Here is a 19322-nt window from a genome sequence, read left to right on the forward strand (position 1 = left end):
GCTGGTGTTAGAACAAAATGACCCTGTACCACCACCCGATTTTCGCCACTGTGAACTAAGCTGTGTGCCCTGACTTCCTGAATGTGGAGAGCCCTAGAAGCCTCATGATTCAGTAGAAGACTAAAGAATGTGGGCTTTGGTACCACTCAGGATCCTTGAAAGGATGTGTAGTTAAATATTTATAATCTAAAACCTGCTCTTTTGACCTGTCTAAGGACATAGCTCTTTGGCTAACGTTAGCTGCACTCACGTGGTTGGTCAGTCACTGTCTCCAAAACTTTTCTTCCTAAACTGAAACTTGGCACCTCTTGAATAGCAGATCCCCATACCCTCTTTGTCCTGCCCCTGACAGCCCCATTCTACTTTTTGCCTGTGGATTTGACTATATGTATTTCAGATAAATATAATCATATAATCATGTAGTATCTGCCCTTCTGTGATTGGTTGATTTTGTGTAGTGTGTCTTTAGAGTTTATCCATGTTACAGCATGTGTCCAAATTTTCTTCCTTTTTGAGTCTGAATAATATTCCATTGAAGATATATTCCACATTTAGTTTATTCATTCATGGTGAATATTGAGTTGTGTTCACCTTTCAGCTGTTGTAAATAATTTCAAATAGTGTAAATCATTAATGATAATAGGTATACAATATTTGTTGAGGTCCTTTCATTCAATTGTTTTGGATGAGGATATTAAAGCAAGATATCTTTAAAGATTAGTTGCTGATGAGTTACCTTTCTCTACTGAGGACTTGACTTCCAGACCTAAAGTCAGCTTTCCTCACCTTCTAAACTTAGACTGCAGCATACCCATGAGTGGTCACCTCAGCATCACACTACATTTTGATATTTGATCGGCTTTCATAACAGGCTACAGCTGTAGTTTTACATATCACCTTCCATGGAGAGCTCTTGAGTTGGTGATTTCCTTGTCACTGTGGGCGTACCCTTGACATTGAGTGGGCGGCCTTGGGCTCGACAGAACCCTGCTTCTCTTTTGGGCTTGTCCCTAGAAATGGCTCCATCTGGGGACTTGAGACCATGAGCTGCTGAAGCCTGAGGCCTCTTGTCTTCTACTCATGGCAGCTTGTGTAGGCATGCCAGGGTCCCCCAGTTTGATGGCTCGGGTCTGCTTTTGTTTCAGCTGGTTCTGAGAGGACATGGAGAATCGTAGAATTACATGTAGATGTCCCCTAGGAAATCTGGCCCACCTGTAAAGTTCCTTGACATTGGGAACTGCCACTGGACTGGTGGTGCTGGCTAATGACATACCCACACGGGAGTGGGCTTTATATGGCTGCGGCTGTCCTGTCATAGATAAGGCTTCCCCCTGGGCCTGTGTCCCTCTGTGTTCACCTGGCATTAGTGCTGGAAATGGACATGGCTGGTTGTGTGAAGCTGTGGTCTTAATGGTCGTTGGTGTTTTCTGTGTTAATTTTTAATTCTCTAGACCCACAGATGAGCCACCCAGATTTCTTTTGCATGGCCAGAGACATGAGGTGAGGACCTAGATTATGGGCCATGCAGCCCATGTGAATGGTGCAGAGATCCTGCCAGCCCCTGTCACTGCCACCCTTCCTTGGATCTCAGGCCCTGCGGGGGCAGCATGTGAACCACGAACTCAGACCCCTGTTAGGATGTGAGGACGTCTCGGATAGTCCTGTGTTCTTGTGTTCTGATGACAAGAGCAGAGAGGAAAGCATCACCAGCATAGTCTGCATTACTCCAGTGCTCTGTTTCCTGCAGGTGTGCTGTGCAGCTTGGCCTGGCCTGGAGTCGGCCCTTCTCATCTGAATGTTCACTTAGCCCTCTCTGCCCCAGTGCTCAGCTGATAGGGCTGGTCTTGCATGATTGCAAGTGACAGTGCGCTTGCAGGAGTCTCAGGCCCCAAAGAGCCTTGATGGGCTGGAGACGGCAAGGAAGGCTCCTCCAAGAAGCTGCCAGATCCTACACGGTGCAGAGCAGAGGAGGAGGAGCCCCCTTTTCTCACGCTTGGCACATGGCTGCGGGGACAGGAGAATAAAATAACCAGGTGGTATTTTGTTGACAAGACAGTCTCATCTTGGGCACTCATTACAAAGCAGCAATCTCAATTCTGATAGGTGACAAGGACACTCCAGGTTAGGAGCAGGGCTGATAGAGCCTGAACTAGGGAAGGAAGGGGCATAAGGCAGAGCTGAGCTAGATAAGAGCAGGGCTGTGGCCTGGATTATGCCCTGCTCTTGTCTTGAGTTTGTCTTGAATGCTAGAGGACAATCAGATATCTCTCAGGATCAGAGGTCTTACGGGGGGCAGAGGGTAAGGAGGATATTCATAAGGTGACCCAACCTTGAACCGAGTCTCCAGCATCAGCTTGGGTGGAACCAGCTAATGAATCAGGCAGCTGATTTGGGAGCTGACTCAGAGCGGGGGTGGTGGTGGTGGGGGGTACTTTCTGCCCTGAGCCCTGCAGTCCATTCCTTTGACATGGGAAGGAGAAAGAAGTGTTATTCAAAGGGTATGCGGCCCGACCAGTTCCTGGAGGTGGACAGGCATGTTTATTCACAGGTGCTGCCGCCCATTCTGGAGCTTTGAAAGGCTGAGGCCTAGCAGGTGGTCTAGGCAGGTGCAGGTGAAATCCATGGGAGGAACAGGGTTCCTGCTGGGGTGCCCAGGATATCCAGGCCCTCAGTGGGTGAGCATGGACCTGTCAGTCTGGCTTGTAGCTATCTCTGTGTCCCTCGGTCACATAGCCCCTGTGCCTCCCTCCCAATGGTTCCTGTGTTTCAGGCTTAGTATGTAGATCCCCTCCACTGCCCTTGGGAATACTGTGCCTGGGTCTTGCCTGGACTTCTAAGAGTTGGGCTTTCCAAAGGTGTGACCTGGACTCCAGTTATATTGAGGCCAAGGGAAAAATGACAGGAACTGTGTGGAGATGTGTGTGTGTGTGTTGGAGTGAGGGGAGATACATAGGCAAGACCTTGATTTCAAGGCTACCCCCAAGCTAACATTCTTCCATCCTCCTCCCATGGATCTACCTGTTGTTCAAATCTTAGATGGTCTTTTAATAAAAAACCCAGAGCCAGATATCAGAGTGAAAGTTGAAAGATCAGAGAAGCCAAAACAGCCAGCCACTAGTTCTTACCTCTACAAAATCCTCAGCCTAAAGAGAGTGAGTTCCTGTTTCCTCACGCCTTATATACCTTTCTCCACCCTGCCATATTACTTCCAGGGATTAAAGGCGTGTGTGCTTCCCAAGCACAGGCATGAGATCTCAAGTGCTGGGATTAAAGGTGTGTGCCACTACTGCCTGACCTCTATGTCTAATCTAGTGGCTGGCTCTGTCTTCTGATCCTCAGGCAAGTTTACTAGGGTACACAATATATCACCACATCTGCCAGCTCTGACCTGCATTCCCTCGTCCCTCATGGTGGCACGTTCTTCCCTCACACAGGAACTGTCCTTTTCTAATTACATGGGGCCCCTTGCTTTTGGAACAGCATTGTAGCTTTGCCCCCGACCTCCTGTTGACTTCAGAAGCTTCTTCCCAGAGTCCAAGGGAGCCCCTCTGTATTATTCTTATCTAGAGCTGCCTAAAGAGGCCGACTCTTGCCTGGCATGGTGGTACATGCCTGTCATCCCAGCATTTGGGAGTCTGAGACAAGAGGATTGAGAGTTCAAAGCTAGCCTGGGCTACACAACAAGAGCATTCCTCACTTGATTAGGAGGGGACCTGCCTGAAAGTGCACAGTCATGTGAATAACATGAGAGCTCAGTGATGTTTACTGAGTGATTCACAGTATGCTAGCGCCACGCTGACATGCATGGTCTCATAATCTTCCAACAACTCTGTAGAATTCTGTAACAATTCAACAATTCTGTGGAAGATTATTACCCTCTCCTACAGCAGAGGAAACCGAGGCTAGGAGAGATTGTCATCTGCCCAAGATTACTTGGCTAGGAAGTAGATGACTGTATGTCTAAATTCAATTTGATGTTTTATTAAAATCACTATTCTGAAATCCTGAATGTAGTACCTCCCACAAAATTGAGACACAGTGTCTCGAGGCTTATGACCTGGATTGAGGACATCTGTCCTCGTTTGTGTTGCTGTGATAAGACCATGGTCCAATGCAGGCGAGGGAGGAGAGGGTTTGTCTTACACATCCTCATCACAGTCCATCACTGAGGGACACCAAGGCAGGAACTCCAGCAGAGGCCCTAGAGGGATGCTGCTCCTCTTGGCTTGTTCTCTATAGCTAGTTCAGCCTGCTTTCTTACACATTCCAGGACCACCTGACCAGGAAGGGCACTACCCACAGTGGGCTGCCCGCCCCCCATCAATCATCGGTCAAGAAGATGCCCCATAGACTTGTGGACAGTCCAGACAATTTCTCAACTGAGGCCTCCTCTTCCCAGGTGACTCCAGCTTATGTCAAGTTGGCAAAAACAATCAACACAACACCCCTTTAGGACACCCAGGAAAACCAAAGCACCCCTTTCCACATGCTCCCTTATCCCCTGTTAGTGCAGACTTCGGTGACTTCTAACAACATGGGGGTCTCTGCCCTAAACAGGCAGGCATCTGGTTCTGTAGCATCAGACGTCAGCCTTGGGCATCTCCTGATCTGCTTCTCAAGTTGTCCACCCAGAGTGGCATCCGATCCCGGAGGTTGAAGGCTCAGTCTCCAAGTATGCCCCTTCTAGATGCCAGTCTTGGTCTCTTGGCTTTGCCTGTAGTTCTGATCAACTTGCTTTTAACAGGAGTCCCCACAACCCCTCCTCTTGTTCATGTGTTTGCTTGAGTGGCTCAGGGAACACTTCTGTTGGCCGATTTATTATAAAAGCCAGTACAGAGATATGGGTGAAGAGGTGTAGAACATGGAAATTGCAGAAAGTGGTACTTCTGTGCCCTCTCCAGGCCTGACACTTCCAGGGACTGCCATGAAGGGTGCCCAGAAGCCCCGAACTCTGCTCTTTGGAATGCCTTATGGAGACATTTCACAGGGAGCCGTGGAGCTGTGGTTGGACTAAAGGGTCAGACAGAACACAGATAGAGCAGGGAAAGCAGCATGGCTTGTCAGGGTAGCATTCCGTCCTCTAGGGTGTTGGGCAGGACCTTCAGGGAAGGAGAAGGGTCTTCTGACCTCAAGGTACGCCAGAGTTCATTTTTGTTTTCTGTTTTTTTTGAGACAAGGTCTCACTATGTAGCCCTGCCTGTCTTGGAACTCACTATGTAGACCAGGCTGGCCTCAAATTCACAAATACTAGGATTAAAGGTGTGTGCCACCATGCTCAGCCCTGAGGGAGTTCATTCTTTATAGCCAGCTCCAAGACAGAAAGGCGGGGAAGGCTTAGTATTTCTGTGAACCTGGTTTAGGGCCGAGAAGTCCTAGTTTCTGGGCTTGCCTCTGGAGGAAGTTAGGAGCCAGAGACGGGACAGAACTAACGGGCTATCACATCCTTCTGTCTCCAGTTGTCACGTAAGAAGGCTTCCTTCTCTGCTTTTATCTGAATTTCTCTCACCAGAGACTTGGCAGAACCGACCACCCCTTTCATCCCTCCCATACTTCCTGCTTCCTGCTGTACCTCAGATTCCTGAGGTAAGGAGAAGGGCCGAGAGATAAGACAGAGGATCTTGGAAATGTAGTTAGGGGCTCATTTTTGCATGTTGCAGGCCGGGGCTAGGGTCTACTGTTTCAGGCACTTGGATGTCCTGTGTTCACAGAGCTGCCCGGGCCCTGGGAGAATATGCTAATGCACACATTACAGGCTCCAGCTGTGAGCCATGCTGGCCCCTGTCTGGCAGACTTTGCCTTTAATCTCTGATATAAACCCCAAGCACACTGGCTGCCTCAGAGCAACCCCCTTCACCTCGCTTTCAGAGACCAGAGTTCCGCAGAGCTCCACAGCTACCAAACACAGGCCTCAGTGCTGGAAACAGAATTTTATCATGTGAAATTCACACTTCTCTTTGGATCATTCGCAGCCTGGTACTTGCTTTTACACTGCACGCATGCCTGGAATTAGGTTCCTTCACTCTTGCTGGGCCTGCTCTCCTCCGAGGTCACTGCAAGGCCTCCCTAAGGGGCTATGCTGTAGTTATGCCACTAAGCAGCCTGCCTGGGGACAGATGGGTCAGATCCAGGTCTTTCAAGTGCAAGGAAGGGCACTTGGCTCTGAGGCATCTGAGGCCCTCCACACCCACAGGATCCATGGAGTCTGAATAGTGCGGGCCGTAAAGGAAAGAGTGCTGTGACAGGGAGCCTAGGTGGGGTTGAGCAAGTGAGTGCCGGGGTTGATGCGTTAAGTGAAACAGTAGATTAGCTGGGAGACTGGCATGGGGATGCTGACTGCTGACTTTGGACAAAATCATGTAACTCTAACTGAAGTGGTTTCCTTCTCCATAAAATTGGACCAGTATGCTGGCCACCTGTAAATGTGCAGGGTTTCATAGGCGTGGGCCCCATGATGGTGATGATAAATTGTGAAGGCCGTGTCTGGGCCTAGTACCCTAGTGTTCCAGATGCTGGAGGACCACCTAGAAGGAGTGTCAAATGGTGATGTTTGCAGCGGCTGAGCTCAGTTTGGTGGATGGGAAGTGAGTAGGCTTTGGAGTTTCTCCTGATAGTGTACCCTAAGGAACCAAGCTGCCGCAGTGGAGAGTGATGGAAACGAGTTGAGACGCAGGGGTTCTACTTAGGATGGGAGAAGAGCATGCACGTCACACTGAGGTGAGCAGAGAAGGGATCCAGGACCTGGAATCCTCCTGGATGTTCACAGCAGACCACTTCCTGTGCTCTCTTCCCCATGACCCAGCTCAGCTGAGCTCTCAGCTCCCTACAAAAACCCAGAGAAAAGAGGGTAAGGCTGGCACTGCTGTGGTTGATGTTGAGTGCTCCTTGGAGGGGAAGGAGGGTTTGACAGAAACCCTGACAGTACTATGTTTGGGCCATGGCATATGGGGTTGTATTTGTACTCACAGGGCCCAGCTCTAGGAATGACAAGTACCTGGGTGCTCGCCCTCTAGGCCCTGAGCTGCTTATGGGGAGGGCTGGTAATCTGATCGGGCTTCTGCTGCCTGGCCTGAGCCCTTGTGCTCACCCAGGGCCCATAGGCAGCAAGGTCTGGAGGAGTCCGACTAGAATTGAGGCTTTTGGATGGACGGGACAGGGATCAGAGCTGCCAGTGTGGCTGTGAGGGGGGCATGGGTTGGGTGGAGTTGGGCCAAGTGGGACTTGTAATTGACAGTGACTTGGGAAGTAGTCCAGGTCAGGGCCACAGAGACAGTTAGTCCAGGTCAGTCAGCACCAGGTCTGGAACTTGCAGGGAGGACAGGAGGGTGAGTCCAAGGCAGCCAAAAACAGACAGTTACCTTCCTTCTCTGCTCCCTCCCGCTCTTCCGTTTTAGCTAGAGGAGCGCCTTTGAATGTGGCTTTGGAATCCAATAAGCCTAGATTTAAGCACAGGGAAAAAGTGAAGTAAAACCCTCTATTCTTCCCCACACCCTGACACTTAAGTTTCTTACATTGTCTCAGAAGCATGGGTAACCCTTTCCATATAAATAGTAAAACAGCATTTCCATATCCCTCCCTTTCTTACGCTATTGGCCACATGAAGACCGACCCAGCTCTCCTCAAAGACTGGTGTTCTGCTCTGTGCTTTGTCTTCCTTTAGCTGACTGGACTCTAGGGAAAAGTCTAGATACTGATTTTTTTCCCCCTTAGGCAAAGTTGTATCCTATCCCTGCAAATTTCCCTTCCCAGACGGCCATGCCCTCCCCCGCAAGACGTCTGGGCATGTCACCGCGATGGTAGCTATACAGTGTTGTAAGGATTAAATGAGAGTGGCAAAGCTTTCCCAAAGCCACACACATTGAATGAAGTGCTGGATGGGGTTCCAGAACTTGTGGCAAGTGAGGTGGCTGCAATCAGTGTCTGACAGTGTCTGATGAGTGCCAGACACTGGATGCTCCCTGTCCTGCCCTCCCGGAGCGGACAGCTTTGTGTGAGTCTTACAGTGTGGTAAGTGCTGCCGGACCGCCACTGCTCCAAGCCCCTTCTTAACCGGTCTCTCTCTTCCCCGCCCGCCCCTCCCAGTGTACGTTTTGGAACGGGAAAGGAAGTCGGACATGGATGGCGGGTGTCAGGCAGTCCTGGCTGCGTGCTGGGCTGCACTCTGCTGCTGCTGCCTCCTGGACAGCTTGGACTGAGTAGCCAAGATCCAGTTCTCCCCGCTGCCGCTGCTGCTCCTGTTACTGGAATAAACAGCTAGTGCTACACAAGTTCAATTTTTTTCTTCCTTTGGAAAAAAAAAATCTAATCTGCAGACTTTAAAATTTTAGCACCTGTAAATGGGTGTGAAATAGTATTTCTCTTTTACCTTCCAGATTACCATTGACCTTGAACAGATATCATGTATAGATGTACAATTGTTTATATATTTAATTTTATTTTATACTTATGGGTGCACATGTGTCCATGTGTTTATGTGCCGTGACACACATGTGGAGGTCAGAGACAACTTGCAGGCGCTGGTTCTCTCTGTTCACCATGTGGATCCCAGGAGGTGAACTCCGTGGGTGGTATGTGTCTCCACCCATGGCCTTCAGCCCCCTGTACATGTTCGTAGAGTATTTTTTCCTATTAATTTGTCTTTCCCTGCTCAGTTTTAGAGCAGCCTGGTTTGTTTTGTTTGCAGGGGCAAACATTTGAGATAGGGTCTCACTGTGTAGCCCTGGCTGTCCTGGAACTCACTCTGTGGACCAGGCTGACCTCAGACTCACAGAAATCCACCTGCCTCTGTCTCTCAAGTGCTGGGATTAAAGGAGTGCGCCATTGTGCCCAGCTGAGAAGTCTCTTTTTGGTACAATGCTGTCTGGTTTATAAGCTTGCCGGCTTACGAATGTCTTCTCTCGGGTTCTTACCTTGTTTATGGTGTGCTTTTAGGTGTTGTTTTATCTAACTGTGTGTGTACGTGTATCTCTGTGGAGGCCAGAGGAAAGCCTCGTGTCTTTTTCTATCGTTTTCCTTCGATTTCTTTGAGGTAGGGACTCTCCCTGAACTTGAGCTGGTGTTTTGGGTTTGGTTTTGGTTTTGTTTCTGAGTTGGAAGCCAGTAGGTCCCAGGGATACTGTTTCTGTTCCCTGAGCAGTGCTGGGCACAGGACATGTAGGAAGCTGGTTGTACCTGGGTGCTGGGATCTGAACTCTAGTCCTCATGCATAGTTCACACTCTCACCACTGAGCATCTCTCCAGCCCTCTTAACATTGACGCTTTGGTCCATATGGTCTGTTGTTCACTGTGTAGTTAAACTGGCCTCAGCTTCTCTGTTTTCCTGCCTCAGCCTCTCAAGTGCTGGGTTACAAGCATGTGCCACCCTCCGCAGCCCTGGTTTTGACTGAGTTGTTGGTAGAAAAAATAGACCCTGAATCAGTTTCCTCTCTATGCTGTCACAGCAGAGGTCACTTCTGATCCTAGATATGGGAAGTTTTCTAGGCACCAAGCAAGCAGTTTATGCAGCAGAGGCAGACAGCAGCCTAGTGTCCTCAACTCCGTCCATTCCGGTGATGCTGTCAGGAGATGGCATTAGATCCACATGTGGGGGTGGGTGGAGGTTGTCAGGACTGGCCCCATAGCGGATGGCAGGCCCAAACCTCAGGAAGCTTTCCTGGTGCTTCTGATACCAGCTACATAAATCATTCCCATAGCCTTTCCTTAAGTGGCTCACAGAGTTCAGGGGTCCTGCTGACTGGTTTATTATAAAGACATTACAGACAGTTGGAGGGAGCTGATGAAGAGATGCAGGGGAAGTGGAGGAGGGGCTGGTGAGCCTTTGTGCCTTTTTCTGGATTCATTACTCTTTAGGAGCCTCTACATACTGAGTTTTCTGAACCCCCTTTTAGATTTTCCTGGAGACATCACTATAGTGGAGTGGCTGTATGTATGGTGGGACTGGAAGGAAGGGGTCTGGTTAATACCCACAGACTGAGTGAGGAACCTAGCCAGGCCTCTCTCTCCATGCAGAATTCCTTCCTTCCTAATTATTACTCAGACAGGGCAAATCACAGAATTTCTCCATGGCCAGCTCCAGACCCGGGGCTGAGGGTGGGGGTGGGGGTAGATTAACTTCTCTGACCTGCCTTGAAGAAGAGAAATCTCAGTGTCTTTGCTGCCCTGGGAAGAAGTTATAAGCTACGGACAAAACATATATCCCTTCCCCATTAATTTGAAATAAGATTTGCCGTCTTCCAAGTTCCCATAAATAAAAAGGAATGTAAGTGTCTGCTTTACCGGCTCCTTTAATTCTTTAACTGGAAGACAACAGGAACCTGATCAAGACCCCTAGACTGTCAGTATGGCACGGATCTGCTGCAGGTCTTTGTTTTGAGGTATTTTTTTTTTCTTTTCTTTTTTGAGACAGGGTCTTTCTATGTAGCCCTGACTGACTGTATTGTGACTTGATATGTAGATCAGGCTGGCTTTGAACTCGTAGAGATCCACCTGTCTCTGCTCCTGAGTGCTGGGATTAAAAGTGTGTACCACCATGCCCGGCTTTTAAAAAAAAAAAAAGATTTATCTTACGTGTGACTGTTTGCCTACACTTATGTACAGGCATCTGTGTATGCCTGTATCCACAGAGGCCAGAAGAGGGCTTCAGGTCTCCTGGAGCTGGAGTAGGGACGGTTGTGAGCCACCATGTGGGTGCTGGGTGCTGGGAACTGAACCTGGGTCCTCTGCAAGAGCAAAGGCTCTCAACCACTGCACGATCACCCAGCCTCATTTTTGTTTTTTTGCTGTGTATGTTTATTGGAGAGAGTTTCATGTAGCCCTGGCTACCCTTGGACTGGTGATGGAACTAAGGATAACCATGAGCTCCTGATACCCCTGCCTCTACCCCACAATGCTGGGATTATACCTTATGTCTACCATTTTATCCTAACAGTATGTTACACAATAAAAGCTTTTATTTTTGATAAAATTCAGTTTACCAATTTTTCTTTTATAGATAATGCTAAACTAAGGTAATGAGGATTTTGTTGTTGTTTTTGATGCATTTAAGGTTATTTTTTTCCTTTAATAAGGTTTCTCTGTGTAGCCCTGGCTGTCCTGGGACTGACTCTGTAGACCAGGTTGGCCTCCAACTCAGAGACCCACCTGCCTCTGTCTCAAGAATGCTGGGATTAAGGCTTGGGCCACCACTGCCCAGCTAAAGTTAATTTTTTAAATAAAATGTAATGCTTTAGTTCTGAGGTGGGACCAAATGTGGAGCACACCTTTAATCCCAGCACTTGGGAGGCAGAGGCAGGCAAATCTCTGAGTTCTAGGCCAGCCTGGACTACAGAGTGAGTTCCAAGATAGCCAAGGCTACTCTCAAAAAAAAACCCTGTATCTATCAATTAATCAATCAATCAATCAATCAATTAGTCAGTCAGTCAGTCAATCAATCAGATAGTTTAGGATTGTTCGGGTTTTCAGCATTCTTTATGAAGAAGCTCCCCTTCCTCAGGGCCTGCCCTGCATGTTTGTGAGCCAGCCAGCCAGCCAGCCAGCCAGCCAAGTTCATGCCAGTCTTTCTGGTCTCTCTGTTCTTGACCCATGGAGACATAGATACCATTCATCAGTACAGTTAACTGTCTTGACTACTATAACTATATAGGGAATCTTGTTTTCATTATCACGTTCTCTTGCTTTTCCTTACATTTTATCTATGATCTGTCTTGTGATTTCTGTTGGAATTGCATTAAATCCAGATCACTGTGGAGCCTGATCTTATTTCCACTTATTTATTTGAGACAGGGTCTTACTGTGTAGCCCTGGCTGAGACCCTGTGGGAGCCCGTTCTCAGGTTCCTCGTGGCTTTACCCAGCAGGTCCGCATAGAGGATGATTAGGACCACAGGCCTGAGTGCAGGTGTCTGAGATGGTCTGCACTTGGCTGTGCTGGGGGAGGAGGTCATTTGCTCCACCCCTTGGCTTCTCTATAAAAACCCTGGGGCAGAGACATTTGGGGGCCGTTGGAAAAGGTTCCAGGCCCTCTCGAGGCTATCCTTTATTTTCTATCTTTATCTCCGCAATAAATCCTTCTATCTAATATTTCCTGCTGCTCGCACTCAAGAAAACTCTGGGGAACTGTGGGGGTGGTGGGTAAATACCCATCCTGATGGGTATTTAAATGGATCTTTCGCTTGTTTTATATGACACAGGCAACTGGCTCATTTACTTGCTGTGCATGATGACTGGCATTAAGGCCTGTTTTGATGACCTAGGTTTCTTTTTTCTTTTTTTTTTTTTAAATTATGTATACAGGGTTCTGTTTGCATGTATCCCTGCAGGCCAGAAGAGGGCGCCAGATCTCATTACAGATGGCTGTGAGCCACCATGTGGTTGCTGGGAATTGAACTCAGGACTTTTGGAAGAGCAGCCAGTGTTCTTAACCTCTGAGCCATCTCTGTTGAAACCTGGCAGCTTATGAGGCACAGGGTTCATGCAGTCAGGACACACACCTGTTGTGCAGTAGGCATGAGCAGGCTGGGTTCGAATGCTTTCTGCCTACTGTTAACAGACACAATCACAATTATTTCTCTAAACACTGCATTAGAGGCAGGTGTGCCAGCACTTGGAAACAGGCAGTCAGACTTCTGAGTTCAAGGCCAGTCTGCTTTACATAGTGAGTGGTGGTCCAGTTAGGGCTGCACAGACCCTGTTTCAAAGCACAAAGCAGCAAAATTCCTGCATTAGCATCTGTTTGTAACAGGAGACATAGATCCTCTGCTGTCAAACTGTCTTCTTCCCAAGTGCTCTTTGGAGCCTTCCAGACTTGTTGCCTCCTTCCCATTTGATCCTCACAGTGACATCGTCCCAGTCCCCACTCATTTCCTCCAGTCTGAGCTGAGTGTCAGCCGTGGTCCAGAAGGCACTTTGGAGTTGGTCTTCTCTCCCCAGTCCCCCCATGAAGTCTTCTGGCTGACCTCAGGATCAAAGGAAGCTGGGTTTCTGTCTCACTAAATGTGAAGCATTATTTGCTAAGGGTCTCTTCCCTTTGGGGCAGATCAGAGTGCTCAGCCAAGGTCTGGGGCAGGAAATGGCCATCTGAGATTCTCTTTGTGGCTTGTTTCCTTCTCTCAACAGCATGGGAAATTCTCTCAGACTTACAAAAGCAAAATGAATTCTTTGTTTTACTTAAGTCAAAGTGTAAGCCTTTCATTTTATACACACATCTGGATGGAGCCCTAGGCAGCTGATGCGCAGGGTGTGGCATGGTGTGAGGGCTTTGCTGTGGTGTTTGCTGTGGAGTTTGCAAGGCCAAGATTTGCATGTACTGTGCCGTACTGGAGGGCTCTCCACTCTCCAGTATCTGTCAGGCAAAACAGTGTAATGTCCACCAGATCAAGAAAGCCACTCTGGGCTGGCAAGATTGCTCAGTGGGTAATGGTGCTTGCTCCCAACCTGGGTTTGATCCCCAGGATCCACATGGTGGAAGGAGAGACCCAAGTCCTGCAGGTTGTCCTCTGACCTCCCCCCACACACAGTGGCATGCAGCCCACTTCCCGCATTTAAAAATGTAATAAAAATAATGAAAAGAAATACACTCTGTGAAAGGTGCTTGAGAAATTGAGTGCACAAATATAAAGCCTTTATTATATAAAGCGTTTATTTTTGACCTTAGTAATACTACCTCTTCTTCAGCAGCACCTTGCTGTGTTAGCCTGGGTAGTAGTTTCCACAACTTTGTCCTCTCGTTCATAGTAGAGCAGGCAGAGGCTTTTCAAAGAGGCCCCTCAGCTACAGAAGAATAGTTCTGGCACCTCAACTCAGCCTTGTCAAGTCCCCAGCTCCTAACCAAAGTCCTTATCTTCTCTATTTACATGGAGTACTACCTGCTTACCCTGGAGCATCATCTTCACTGGAGAATAGTAATCACTTGGGGTGCTCTAGACTCTTGCTCCCCCAAGGCTTGCTAGAAGACTTTACATTCTCATTCAGACTGCTCACATTTGATTAGCCTTTAAAAAACAGCTCCGTCGGCAAAGCGCTTGCCATGCAAGCGTGAAGACCAGGGTTCCATTCCCAGCACCCAAAAAGCTGGGCGTGGTGGCATCAGCCATAGTCCAAACCCAGCCCTGGGGAGGCGGTGGGAACAGGGGGAATCTTAGAGTTCACTGCCCAGCCCAGCTGGTCAACTGGTGAGCTGCAGTTGCAGTGAGAGACCCTGATTGGAAACCAGAGTGAAATGAAGCTGAGCAGACTGTATAGTGCTCACCACGCAATCGTGAAGACCCGAGCGCAGCAGCCCTAAATGTCCTTTCTTCTTCCCTTTCGAGACGGGTTGTCCAGTGATCTTGGGACTCACCCTTGAGTGGACCAGCTGGCCAGTGAGCGCTGGAGACTGTCCTGTCTCCATCTCTCCAGTGCGAGGATAACATGCACACACCACCGCACTTGGCTTCTTTACAGGGACGCTGGGGATGGAACTCAGGTCCCTACACCTGTGTGACAGGCACCTCACCAACCGAGCCAGCTCCCTGCCCTTAAATGCTGATGTCACTGCCCAGTCTCCTGTGCTCGTCAGAACTTAGTATTGGTGTGTTAGTGATGTGGACACCACACCCAGGGAGGTGTTGTCTCGTGTCTATGTGAGGTTCTCCTTCCTTTTATCCAAAGAAATAAACATGTGGATATTTTACCCTCTCCAGTCCCTGCAGGATCTCACCAGCTAAAGCTGTATGGACCTGCCTGCTACCCTGGCCCTCCACACAAAGGATGATTGCAGATCATCTGTGTGTTCCCTCCCCCACACATTCACACGCTTCATCCTGTGCCTAGACAGCTTCGTCACCCTTGAATAACATGGAAGCACACTTAGAAACATGTCTTAATATAGGTTGACAGAAGCGCCCCCCTCACAGACCCAGAATAAGAAAACCTGTACTTTGATTTGTCCCATAGGGTGTCACCTCATTGCAGCTCCTGGGATGTCCTCCCTCCTCAACCCCATGTGAGGTCCCAGCAAACACTTCACCTCCTCATTTTGTTCATAATACCCTTCGTATGTGTTACTGTCTGATTTGTGAGGAGGTCAGAACGGTGACCTGTTCCATATTATTAGTGAGTCTGTGGCAGAGTCAGGATTGACACTGGAGCCTGTGTACATAACTGCCATTCTCAGCACCAGTGAGGAGTCAGGCAGCTGAGGAAAAGCTAAACGAGATCTCTTGAAGGGCCAGCAGGGCACCCATTCACCAGGCGTGTAGGAAGTTCACTGCCACAGTTGACCACTGGAGCAGGGCACAAGCTAGATCTTGACCACCATGCTGACCCTTTGTTGGCCTCAAAGGGAGGACAGGCACAGGAGACAGCGTTCTCCTGTCACGAGTCACATCCCATGGCATGTGTAGCCAGACTGCTTGTCTTCTGAGGCCAGCCGTCCTGATGTGCAGAGCCCAGGTCTAGGAGGCAGTAGGGTGGAATGAACAGGTGAGGATCCACCTTTAACTCACCACGGAGTCTCAGTCTGATTTCTTGTTAGACACCCTGGATCCGTCATGACTGGCCAAGGTGATCTCCATTCTGCACAGGACTTGATCTCTGGCCCAGAGCTGCCTGAGACTGTGGCCAGCTCTGTCCTGTGCTTGGCTAGAGGGGGCGGTGCGGTACTGTCCGTACAGATGCACTCAGTTGTAGTTTAGGGTTTGGGATAGGGCTGCATTGTGTAGCGTTGAGTGATGAGCTTATAGGTGTGTGCTGCCCGCCCCTCAGCTTTCAGGTGTTTGTTTATCCAGAAGTCACCGTCTGGTGTTCTGCTCACAGCGCTGGGGGTGGACTGCTAACTAGCGCGCTGACCTTGTGACCTAGCCTTGGGCAAGGGTGGGATTGTTTGGGGGCTCATCTGGATGACCCAGGGGTTCACTAGGTTTGTTTCCTCAGCCTCAGATAGGATGGCGGCACTCACTTCCGAGGGCATCTTGAAATAGAGGAGCAGGCCTTTCTGAACAGACGAGGAGTAGATGGGGGCAGAGTCGACAGGAGGTAGGGGGAGGCAATGGGAGGAGAGGGGGAGGGGAAACTGGTTGGTATGTAAAATAAATTTAATAAAAAAGAAAGAAATATAGGGGCAGGGAAGGCACAAGGCGCTGGGAACAGCCAGGCTCAGCAGGCAAAGGTAGCTGTGGTCCCAGACTTGGCTGAGGATGTGCCAAGTCCTAACCGCACCATATCTTATGGGAGAGACTGCCTGTGGAAGGGTCTCCTAACCTCTCCACCCTCAGCCTGGGAGTTCAGAGTAAACATCACAGACTTAGCCTGCCCAGCTGAGTCCTGGAGGTGGGGAGGCTGGGTCTGTCCCCTGTAGTCCCAGTTACCATGCATGTGCCCACCTCCCTCACATACTTGCCGCCGGTGGGCTAAGCAGGTACCTGTGAGCATTTTGTTGTCAGCAATGGGACCCCTTTGTACTGGAAGCAAGTGATGTCACTGGCATGGACACCCTCTGAAGGGTGAGGCAGAGAGAGCCCCTTCAGGCTCATGTCCTCCCGTCCCCTCCCTGCATGAGGGCTGCAAGCCATGCTGTGCTGCTCGAGGTTCTTCTTATAATGAAGATGCTCAGGATTTCTCCTTTGACTTGCCTCTTGGGCTATGCAGTAGAGAGGCATTCTGGCATCTTCTGTAACCTCCAGGTTAGGCTAGTTAGCTGCCTTCTGTTTATCTAGATGCCTCACGTGTGTGTGTGTGTGTGTGTGTGTGTGTGTGTGTGTGTGTGTGTGTGTGTGAGTGTGATGGCAACTCAGACTCCACTTCTCAGGGGGTACTGTGGCTATGTGGTCCTTACAATTGAGGACCCCCTGCCCCAGCCTGTCACTGGTGTGGGACATGACACTTCAAGGTGCAGTCGTACTTCCTGTAGAAAAGGCCTATGGCATCAGAACCCCGTGTGAGGGCAGACTGTGTGCCTTTCCTCGGCGCTCTCAGGCCAGTCTGCTCAGATGCACTCACAAGCACGCGTCTGTGAGCACTGAAGACTCCAGCAGCATACCAGAGCCTCAGATTAATCATTTAGAAGGTCAGAGCAGAGCCAGTGAAGTTTCAGATGTCAGCTGACATCACCTGAGAAGGCCTCTGCTCACATTCTTGTGACTCACTCCTGCCCTGTCCCACTTGCCCACTGCCTGCCCTCGTAAATGACACCTATGAGGTCGTAGACTATCCTGGGACCAAGGGACTTCTAGTGTGGTGTGTCAGGTGGCCCTGGAGGAAGACCCCAGGGAGAGGTGAGTAGACACGTGGTCACAGGAAGAAGCTCTGTGCCTCCTAGCATGGCCTGTTTACCTTCCTTCTAGCACAAAGGCAAGACATGGGTAACTGCCCTTCCCGTAACAGACAGTCCTCCCAAACTTGCTCTGCACCCAAGGCCTCTGGGGCTGTTCTCACCATTCTGACCTACCCCACCACCAACTCTTGCATTTGCACCCAGACTGCAAAGTTCTGGGTACCCGTCCCTCTGTAGACCCCACACCAGGCTGGGGCTGAGAGAACTGACAGCCGGTTCAAGGGGGAGGGATGGCTTTAACACAAGAGGCAAAACAATAAAGGGGCCTACATCTGGTATCACCCCAGCCTGGTCATTAGAAATAGAGCCCCCGCAGACCCTCCTTGCCTGGGACCAGTAGAGAGGCCCCTACTCATGGTTGAACAGGCTGATCTCTGTCCCCAGTGAATGAACGAAGTTAGTACTTAGGTTGATGTGAATGGAAGCACAGGACCTAGAACCCAGCCTTTGTCTCAAGTGTGGCCACAAGGGGGCACTTGATCTCCAACTGAGCAAGCTCTGCAGTGCCAGAACCTCCTTCCAGGCCGGGTGCACTCTGCACCCACACCTACCCATCGCTTTTGACTCCCAACCCCCTTTCCTTTTCTTTTCTTTTAAAGAAAAAGGCTGAGGGAGGTATGGGGGGGGGGGAAATCCCACAGAGCTGGCACAGCTTACAAAGGTACTCAGCAGCACACACTCCGCCTTGGCTAGAGAAGGCAGTTTCCAGGTCAGTCCATCTGACCTGGTATGGACACCTGGGCTGGAGCCAGCTCTGCTGAAGGACCTGCTGTATGACCGACTGGTACTCTCAGCTTCAGTACGTGCCCACAGAGCAGGGAATACACGATCGATTCGATGATGGGAAGGTGTGAGCATTCTCAGGCAGATCCCCTCACAGAGGTGACAGACAGTGGAAACACAGAAGACAGAGCGGTGAGGCCCCTGGGTGGACAGAGATCCTGAGGCAGAGGCCAGGCCTTGCTATTCAGTACAGGAGACACCCTCCAGAAACACAAGGCCTTCCCCCATGAGCAGGTGGGCATCTAGAAGGGACTGCTGAAGATTTACCATTTCTAGGCCCACAGCCATGCTACGAGGATCTGGAAGGACTTCCTGCAGACTTGCTCCTGGCCGCTGATGCTCTGGTTAACTTGAAAGCAAGAAAGGCGGCTAGACCCCACCTTGTCCCCATCCCTATCTTAGCCTCCGTGTGGGGGAAGGGGAGTCAGAGGGCTTTGGAAGACTCTGTCCTCTGGAAATGGGTGCCTTGGGCATCTTTTAACCTCCGTCAGCAGTCTAGGAGGACTGAGCTGGAAGTTTCTAGGTCCCCAGGTTTCTAGGAATTTGTGAACTGGGCCCTGTGAGGAAATGACCCTGGCTGATCTGGAGAGGAAGCAGTGAAGGAAGCAGGATTTGGTATTTGTGTTGATGTAGCTGAGCGAGCTCAAGGTCCACTGGTTCTCACAGGAGGGAAGGCCCTGTGCCCGGTGCCCCATGCCTGTCCTTCAAAGATGTGGAGAGCTGGATGACACTGTGTGGTGGCTTTTGACTAAGTTTTGGCATTGTGAGCAACCACCCAATGGGTGATAGCTGGAGACGGTGGGGCCAAGTAGTCTGGCATTCAATCTGTGCCAGATCCCTGGCAAGCCAGGGCACTCTCCTATACCAGCTCCAGAGTGGCTAAGGTATAAAAATAGACAGAAAACACAAAACCAGAGCTGAAGGCCAGCCGCAGGAGAACTGGTCCGATTCATAAAATCCACACACTCCTCTGCAAGTCTGAAGTCCTCACTGCTTATGGATTTGATGACTGTTCTAAGGTGAAAGTAGCAGCCACCCACCATTCAGAATAGGGCCCTAGGAGAAGAGAAACTGAGGCGTATACAGTGTAGGCCCAATTTCAACTCCATTCCGAAGGCCTCCAGCCGCACTTGACCTGGCCGCCCTCCCTGCCCGCTTTACAGTGTAGTTTGCTACTGAGTAGCACTCAAGTGTGTGGGTGTGTGTGTGTGTTTGTAACTCCCAATTATTCCTTG

The 19322-nt window shown here is 49.8% G+C and overlaps 1 protein-coding gene across 1 annotated transcript in view; it reads left to right on the forward strand.

Annotated features, from left to right (window-relative positions):
• The window catches only part of Cystm1 (cysteine rich transmembrane module containing 1), a 56774-nt gene extending 48510 nt beyond the window's left edge, over positions 1 to 8264 (forward strand). Inside the window, exon 3 of the mRNA XM_059246618.1 lies at positions 8080 to 8264. Within this exon, the coding sequence (XP_059102601.1) occupies positions 8080 to 8192 (113 nt within the window). The 3' untranslated portion in view covers positions 8193 to 8264. The remainder of the gene's footprint in view (positions 1 to 8079) is intronic.
• Positions 8265 to 19322: the final 11058 nt, after the last annotated feature.

The sequence above is a fragment of the Peromyscus eremicus genome, chromosome 19 (assembly GCF_949786415.1).
Source record: "Peromyscus eremicus chromosome 19, PerEre_H2_v1, whole genome shotgun sequence".
Taxonomy (NCBI): domain Eukaryota; kingdom Metazoa; phylum Chordata; class Mammalia; order Rodentia; family Cricetidae; genus Peromyscus; species Peromyscus eremicus.